This window comes from Carcharhinus amblyrhynchos, chromosome 20, assembly GCF_965287045.1.
Source record: "Carcharhinus amblyrhynchos chromosome 20, sCarAmb.v2.hapA, whole genome shotgun sequence".
Taxonomy (NCBI): Eukaryota; Metazoa; Chordata; class Chondrichthyes; order Carcharhiniformes; family Carcharhinidae; genus Carcharhinus; species Carcharhinus amblyrhynchos.
In genome coordinates this window covers 27,658,525-27,667,970 of record NC_137343.1, presented here as the reverse complement: position 1 = coordinate 27,667,970, position 9,446 = coordinate 27,658,525, and the positions used below count along the sequence as shown (strand labels likewise).

General features: G+C 38.7%; 1 protein-coding gene across 1 annotated transcript in view; it reads right to left on the bottom strand.

The window, feature by feature from the left end:
* Positions 1-3,246: 3,246 nt before the first annotated feature.
* mlxip (MLX interacting protein) overlaps positions 3,247-9,446 on the bottom strand; it is an 84,359-nt gene continuing 78,159 nt past the window's right edge. The window contains exons 15-17 of the mRNA XM_080208319.1: positions 8,443-8,566; positions 6,013-6,142; positions 3,247-4,890 (exon numbers count right to left, since the gene is read on the bottom strand). Of these exons, the coding sequence (XP_080064445.1) occupies positions 4,769-4,890; positions 6,013-6,142; positions 8,443-8,566 (376 nt within the window). The 3' untranslated portion in view covers positions 3,247-4,768. The remainder of the gene's footprint in view (positions 4,891-6,012; positions 6,143-8,442; positions 8,567-9,446) is intronic.

The following is a 9,446-nucleotide window of genomic DNA, read 5'->3' as shown; positions in this document are numbered from 1 at the left end:
ATTTTCAATTTAAGTAATTTGCTACTAGCTGGTTTATTGAAACGCTACAGAACACTGAATTTTCTAAATGCTATCGCCTCATGTATTCTATTTCTATGATGAAGAAGTCTTTAATTCTATATCCTTAAAAGGTCAGCAGCTGCTCAAGTACAAAATTCTGAAACAGAAAGCAATTACTTTTCCAGGCCAGAGGGAAGTGTGCAGTATCGTTGGGGCCTCTGCTCTTTCTGATATGCATTAGTGATCTGCACTAGGATACGGAGGGCCCAAATTTATTGATGACCATGAAGCTCAGAAGTGCAGGAAACAGCAAGTATGATAGTAGGACTTCAGTAGGATATGGACAGATTGGTGAAATGGGCAGGCACATGGCAGATGAAACTTAATGCAGCAAAGTATATAATGGTAGGAAGAACGTGAAATAAACTACACAATTTTAAAGTGGGTGCAGGGACAAGACATGTCCTGCTACCTTCTAAAACTAGTGTACAAGTTGAAAACACAATTTTTAAGAAAGGTATATAGGATCATTGACTTTATATAGAGCACAGTGACAAAGAATAGAAACAAAGTGCTGGAAATACTGAGGTGCTCAGGCAGCATCTGTGAAAAGAGAAACCAAGAACTGAAAAAAAAAGTACAGCAGCAAAGGAGGGGGAGGCAAGGAAAAAAGGGAAGGCCTGTGACAGAGTGGAAGGCAGGAGAGATTAAATGACAATAGAGATGATGGAGCAAGATAAAAGGAAATATTAAGTTCAACAATTTCAGATCATAATCTCTACCTCCTCTTTGGCAGCTGTTGATAATGATTCTGCCACATGCATTTGGTACATCCATTGGAGTTGGTTCCGCAGAGCAGGTCTTTGCTGCTGATAGAAGCAGCTTTATGGAGGATGGTAACCAGCAGTCCTCCCATTAGATCCTCAGGATTCAACACAAGCACCACCGATAGAAGCTCTCAAGGAGCTGAACACGACATTGATGGTCAGTCCAGATTTCACTATAATAGAGAAGGATGCTCAACACAGCAGCCTTATAAACCAGGACCCTTGTTGATTTCCAACGGTCCCTGTTGTCAAAGACATATTGTGGCAGTTCGAAGGAGGATGACTCAGTGCTGGACTTCCTCATCAATGGCGGTCCCTTCGGAAAGGTGGCTGCTGAGCTACAGGAAGTGCTGCGCACACTTCAGTGCCGCCAACAGCCAATGCATCCGGATGCCCAGAAACCAGCTCCCTCAGCAGGTTCTTTTCTCCCAGCTCACCATTGGCCAAAGTCCTGAGCATGGTCAAAGGAAGAGGTAAAGGATACATCCTAGGTCACCTAAAGCACGGAAGTATTAATATCACTGACTGGAAGAAGACATTTGTAGACCGCTTGGCATGGCTGCATCTGATCCATCAAGTCAGAACAGTAGCGACAGAGGAAGGAGGGGAAGCCAACCCAGGACTATGAATTCCACTCCCCCACGCAACAACAGTCCCCACTGCAGAAGAACCTCTGGCAGCAGAATTGGCCTCCTCAGTCATCTGAAGACTCACCAGGTTTTCAACAGATGCCACCTGACCTGAGTATTTCCAGCATTTTGTTTTTATTCTATATCAACATTATTTTGCTTTCAAATACTGGAATATTATGTCCTATCCTGGGTGCCAAATATTGATAAGGACAAAGTCTAAGAGATGGTGCAAAGAAAACCTACTGGATTGATATTAGGATGAAAGACTTTGGTTACGTAGAGAGATGAGAGGTACGAGGGTTGTTTGCCGTTTAAATTTATTTATTGGTGTCACAAGTAGGCTTACATTAACATTGCAATGAAGTTATTGTGAAAATTAACTAGTCACTACATTCCAGTGCCTATTCATGTACACTGAGGGAGAATTTAGCATGGCTAATTAACCTAACCAGCACATCTTTAGGACTGAGAGAGGAAACCAGAGCACTTGGAGGAAACGCACGCAGGCATGGGGAGAACATGCACACTCCACATAGACAGTGACCCAAGCTGGGAATCAAAGCGTGTTCTTCCAATTCAAATTTCTTTCAAATCCTCTGCTTTAAATCGCTCCATCATTGGCAGCCATGTTTTCAGTTGTCTAAGCCTGAAATTCTAACTCTAGAATTTCCACTTGTAATCTCACCATCTCAGTCTTCCCTTTAGACATCTGTTTTAATATTTCCTACGTGGCCAAGTGTCAATTTTGTTTGGTAACACTCCCGAGAAGTGCTGTGGACCATTTTACTACACTAAAGATACCACATAAATGTTGGCAAACAGACAAGGTTAATTTTCATGTTCAAAACCATGAAGGTTTTTGATAAGACTAAATAAGGAAAACTTTCTAGTAGCAGAAAGGTTGGTAACCAGGGCACAAATTTAAGGTAATTGGCAAAAGAACCAGTGGCAACATGAAGATTAGCTTTTCACGCTGCAAGTTCTGATAGGTGCTGGAAGCAGATTCAAAAGTAACGTTTAAATGGGAATGGACAAACACGAAGGGGAAAAAACTGCAGGAAGAAGGAGAAGCATCCAAGCATCCAAAGGAGGAGAATGATCCAATTGCATAGCTCTTTTAGTACCCAGCATAGGTAAAATTGGCTAAATAAAATGAAGCAGTGTAGCAAGCTTTAAAAAAATCCCAATTCATGAGTCCAAAGGTGTGTGGGTTAGGTTGATTGGCCATGATCAATTGCCCTTTAGTGTCAGGGCGATTAGGAGGGTGAATATGTGGGGTTACAGGGACAGGACCTGAGGGGGTATTGTCAACAGAATAGGCTCAATGGGCCAGATGTCCTCCTCTGCACCGTAGATTCTATTACCAAATTTAACTCTTAGCTCCCCTAAAGACACTAGATAAGAGATCCACAGATGCTGTTAACTCTTTAGCCCCTTCTCCAAATACCTATACTTCACGTATGAACCTAGGACCTTGGTATTACTACCATGGTGACATTAGAACCAAGCAGGAGCCTAACCCTCAGTCAACACCCAAAGATTCCAGTTAGCACAGTGCCCCTAGCCCACAATTAAAGTCCACTTTACCAAACATATTGGCTGGTATCAGCCCTTGTTGCACATTAAAGACCTTTCTGATCTATAGACTCTGTGCTGCCACAAATGCATTTAACCAATAAGCCATCAGATGTGCACCAAGAAACTTTTTAAAGCATGAAATCTATAATGTATACCCTGTCCACTGTAAATTCACGTGGACTTAATCAGATGACCACCAAACTTTAAGGTCAGAAGTAAAAATTGGCTTCTATTTTATTTAATAAAATATAAAATGAAGCTCTAATACATCATGGTTCTAAATAGAAAAATGTGTGGATAAGACCAGAACCCTAAAACAATTATGTACATCAATCAAGTTTCAGATTTTGCACAAAATTGCATACAGAATCTAGTTTGAACACGTGACCATCACTTTGCTTTCCATTGCCCAATCCAATACAACCACAACACAATTAATGTTCCTGCTACATCATTACAAAACATAATTAATTATTCGTCAAAATGATTTTCTTTTCCTTTAGGCAACATTTGAAATTAACTAACAAATGGACTTGGCGTTTTCCTTCCAATGAACACCAGGAAGGCGAATTCATGCACTGATCTGAGACAAATGAGCACCTTTTACAGAGTAAGTAACATATTATCAGTTTAATATTATTCATCCCTGTTCACTGATGAAACAGAATACAGGCTAAATGCAAAAATACTCATCTTTACATCAGTTAAGTATTTTCTTTGGTTCTTAACATACAGTCTGCACTTTCCTCAAAGTTTACGGGGGGTGTAAACTCAAAATGGCCGTATTGAGGCATTAGAGTTTCAAAAATAAGCATTAAAAGAAACATAGTCACAAGTATCTAAAAACTTATTTCCCTTGAAGTGCCTTCTCTTAAATACATTACACTTTGATTTTAATAGTAATTTACAAAACATACAAACTGTATAACTGAGGCTTTCATAAGCCACAGACAACAATACTCTATTGCTGTTCATAGGACATGCAGCTTACGTGTACCTGAGCTTAACTTTCTTCTAGATCAGAGTAAAGCACTTAAAAAGGCTATATTACTTGGGGATAAGCCTTCTGATTTTTCTTTCGAAGGATACATTCTTATCAATACATTATTAAAACTGGGGGAGGCAATTGCAACTTTTGGGCTTGGAATAACCTTAATATTTGTGCTCCAAACTTTGGATGCAATAAAATTTTGGAGCAAATAAAATACCTTGATGAATAATAAATGCACATGCTTAAATAACCTTCACAAATAAAAATGCCAAAAAGGAATTTTCATTCATCAGCAACAATCTTAGCACAATCTATCCTCTTTTCCCTTCCCCTGGGTTAAGTAGTGCACTGTACCAATGCTGTCTAGCACAGCAGGTAAATAGACCAAGTATTACTTGAGGATAAAATGAACTGTAATAAATCCCACCAGAAATATAGCATGCAAACATTGATATTCACAGGTACCGGTTTCCTGAATTTTGGAACCAATTGTTTGGTGTCAATTATTGGGTCTACCCTTAAAATCAGAAGGCTTATTGAAGGATGAACATTTAAGACCCAGCAGTTCAGTTGAGGTTACCCAATTATCCAGATCACAGCTTTCCATTTTGTTTAAAGTGCAAAAGTCACAGAGAGGAAGAGGGGGAAAAAGCATAATCGTGCTTTTTCACCAGCAGGGTTATCTCCAAACATGAGACTCTTACATTTCATAGGAAATGCCACTATGACACAAGTTGACGCTATGACTCCCCACAGCTGTTACTGATTCTGTTTACAGCTTGAGTTGCTTGTTCAGGCATCAGCGATGGATCAGTCAAAATGGAAGTGGTAGTACTAAGTTTACGAAGTGTGCTCAGTACCACTGAAACAAAACAAAAAAATTATGAGCTTTTTGACTTAACAAGCATGCAACAATCAATCATTCAGTTGGAAAATATTGATTCAGTTTAAGATTTCTGTTAAGATATCCTTTGCAGCACAAAAACAGGTTATAAATTCCTCAAAAATATCAAGAAAGAAAGCAAAAAGAGAAAAACACCTCATTTTCTGACAACATTCCCCATTAAATGAACTGCTGTGTCACTCTGGAGGTGTAAAGCTTACTGGAGCAGGTAGCAATTAGTAATTTTCTTATCAACACTAATAGGCGTTTTCACAGAAAAGTACTCTGAACGTAACCAAAATCTTCCACAGAAACTTGTGTGTCATCCTGTTGAAATATGAGCTCTAGATTTGTCATTCTAATATTTTGATTGATGTGGTTTGTGTGTCAGTGTTCCCATTCTGGTCAGATTTCACCAATACCATAAGGGTGCATCAAATAAGACAGCATCTCTCAAGGTACTTCTTTTGACAGTATTTCAAAAGAAACCGTCCAAAAAGATTCTAAATGTCTCAAACATTTCCAATACTAATTTCTGGATCAGCCGATAGATACAGACAATCTACTGCCAGCTTTCTTGATTTTTGTATTTATGCAACGTTCCAATGCACTACCCTTGTCAAGAGATCAGTAGACAACTGCCACAAGAATCTTGCATCCGTTACTGTTCCTTGGTGAAACCCTTAGTCTTTCCACTGACAGATGTCCTTTGGTCGCACTGTTGTGAATATGTTTTATTATTACTACGACCCCTCCTGACACAGCTTCCTTATTCTTTCTGAAAATCTTCTCTCTTTTATCTCTGCTTTTAACTCCATTTTATTACATATGACATATGCGCTCATCTACATATCTCTTACGTGGATAATCACCCCAGTCTCCCTTTCTGCCTTTATTTTCAGACTTACCAAATTTTGTTCGTTGATGCTCTTTAAATTTAATATGTTTTCATTTTCCATCATTCATGCTATATTTTTAACAAGAATTTTGTTGTTATATTTCACATAACCTTTTCTGTTCTTCAAGTATACATCTGCTTTGGTGGTCTGCTGAGAAAATATTAAAACAATCTGAAGTTAAGAGATGGTTTATTTTACTTACTTGGTCGAAGAACGGGTAGAGAACAATGTTGATCCAACCAGGATAATGTTGTCTTGCATAACTCATCTAGACTTGTGGTTGCAACCGTGGCATTGAAGGATTCAAACAAAGGTTTTATAATTATGCTAAACTGATTGCAGAGTCAAGGATCACAAGTTTTTAAATTTCATAGTCACTGAACACATTTAGTCATAAAACAGTGAAAATCATTAATGTCCAATTTATTGAAATGTAATTCTGAAGGTGCTATGGCCAATCACCAAAGATAGCAAATTAGGAACATTTAAAACAAAGATACTCTTTTGGAACTTGGATCACGTTGAGTTTTGTAACAGATTATGAATATTAATAGCCCTTTGTAAAAAGGTTTCATTTTTGTTTAAACATTGAAACTGATAACCTCAGGGTCATAGTAAGTTCAAAAGAAATAGGAACAGTAGGTAATTTGGCCCATTGCACCTGCTCCACCATTATAATTTAGATGGTTGATCTGATTGCAGCTTTAAATCCACCTTCCTGCCTGAAACACAAAGCTGTCTCACTTTCAAAATCTGTTTTAATTCAGCCTTGAATATACTCAACGACGCAGCTTCTGCTGGCGTCTGTGGAACAGAATTCCAAACGCTATTGAATTTTTAAGAGAAGAAATTCCTCCTCATCTTCATTTTGATTGGGAGATCCATTACTAAGATAGTTTTGGATTCCCTTACCAGGGAAAGCATTCCCTGGGAACAGTTGGATAACTCACTGTGCACCCATGAGGAGATTGGCAGCTCAACACTAGCTTTTCAAACAACAATTGGGTGTGGGCATCAAACATGGGATATGAGCATTGCTGCAAAGCCAATGAACAAATAAAAGATCTGTTTTAACCCAGAATGTCAATCTTTTCCTTTCAGCTCTCTGCAGACTCAAGAGTGAAAAGACCAAATTCATTCATCCAAGCCCAGCCACATATCAATCTAGTAAAAATGTGGACTGTAGCTTCTTACATCCTAGGAAATGGCATTGTAAATTTGTTAGTTTTAAAACGTGGCATATTACTAATCTATCATGTGTGATCAACCATAAGGGGCAACACAGTAGCACAGTGGTTAGCACTGCTGCTTCACAGCTCCAGGGACCTGGGTTCGAATCCTGTCTTGGGTCACTGTCTGTGTGGAGCTTGTGCAAACTCCTCGTGTCTATGTGGGTTTCCTCCCACAGTCCAAAGACGTGCAGGTTAGGTTGACTGGCCGTGCTAAAATTGTCCCTTAGTGCCCCGAGATGCGTAGGTTAGAGGGATAGCGAGTAAATATGTAGGGATATGGGGTAGGGCCTGGGTGAAATTGTGGTCGGTGCAGACTCAATGGGCCAAATGGCCTCTTTCTGCACTTGTAGGGTTTCTATGATTCTACGATAAGCATCTTCAAAATAACACTTGAGTAAAGTGAATTTCTTGCACCACGTACAGTAACAACTAAAAGATCAAATATATTAACTCAATAAGCGAGGGCTTCTCATAGTTGCCTATTTTCTGTTCAAACTCATCTAACCATTCAGTAAATGTTCATTGAAGAAAGAAACTGCCATGTTGAGTGATAAATATCATTGCCAGATGGTAAATTAAGTACTCAGTAGATGAGAGTATTGGTTAAATATCCATTGGAGTAAATATTAAGTTAAATGTTGTTTTTTTTTCCAAAAAAAAAATCAGTTCTGCAATAAGTAATGACAAAGTACACTAGAACGTCAGTGCTCCCATTCCTGATCCCTATTCATGCTCAACTACCCAATTAACATTTCCTAGCTATGTTCATGTAAAGAATGCTCTTTTGTGTGGGCTGGAAAGCTATACCCACTGTTACCATCTTCAGAAGATGTAATTGTAATTGTTTATTATTTTCTCTTGCATTAAAAAATGTAAAAAATATTTAAGAGTGGTTGCCTGATATATTAATACTATCAGAACTAGGATATAGCTATTTTTGTTTGACTCAGTGTCCAGACCACACACGACCTGTAAGCAACTAGATTTTAAAATAATGAAGTGGGCCTTGAAAATCTATCTGGAACTATTTACTAGTTTCATTGGTATACGATAGTCAGAATCTTTCAAATTATTTAATATTTAAAAAGCTTTAAGATGCCTTTGCGCTTAAAGTTAACAGTTTAATTTGAAGAGCCTTCTCACAGGGCTGGAAATGGGCACAATCGGCAGATACTCATTATACTCTTTAATTTGATCCCAAAGTGTGGATAGTGTGTGTGTGTGCGCGCGTGCGTGGAGTAGAATGGGGATAAGAGTTTTCCTTCAGTAAAAAAAATTGCTTGCACTTGATTCCTTGATCTTTTATGCAGTTTTGGCCGATTTCAAGTGAACTGTACCTCAATGGAAAAATCAACCAAAGAACGCAATGTGTTTTAACTTGGCTATATCGAAAAGGATACAATCCAGAACTTCCAGTTCTGCAGTGTTCTCGATTTGACATATTCATCGAACATTTCTTGCATATGATCAAATCGTTGTTGCGTCATTGGGACACCAGTGGCAGGGAGCTGCTTATGGCACGTACTGAAATCAGGAATGCGTGATTACAAATTAGTAATTATTAGATCAAATAATTCGATAAAACAGCCAACTTCTAACACAAAACAAAGTACAATACAACTTAACTATCCATCGATTTATTAAGTTTATCCAGTGCCATAGAAACCCAGGAGAAGTCCCAGACACAATCTCCTCTCAATGCAGAGTTGTGATAACAGTTAGGACAATGGTAGAGGTGAAATGCTAGGCCTTCATCCTTGGCTAATGAAATGACAAAATTAGCCTGTGTTCTGCTTCCTAAATACTATCAATGTCTCTTTTCAGAAGTGGCATCTATGTGGATCAGATGAGAAGTAGTCTTCCCTACCAACATTCATTTAGATGTGGCACCAGAGGAGTCAACACATTCAGAAGGTGACTGGATAAAAATTGGACAAATACACAGGGCATGTACCAATGAGTTTAGTTTACCATTGGAACTGTCACATCCTCAAATGTGGTGTACCAGACATGTGCAACAATACTTACAGCAGAGTCTCCTAAACTGGATTATATATGAGATGAGATTTTGAACTCATGAGCCCTGAGCCACAATTTTTTATTATTATTCATTTGTGGGACATGGGTGTTGCTGGCTGACCAGCTTTTATTGCCCATCCGGTGCTGTGTCTCTGGAGTCACATGTAGCCAGCCCAGATAAGGATGGCAGATTCCCTTCCCTAAAGGACATGAGTAAATCAGATGGGTTTTTTTGACAATTGACAACAGTGGTCATCTTAATTGCAGATTTTTTTTATTGAATTCAAATTTCACCATCTGCAGTGGTGGGATTTGAACCCAGGTCCTCAGAACATTAGCTGAGTTTCTTGATTAATAGTTTAGCAATAATATCACTAGGCCATTG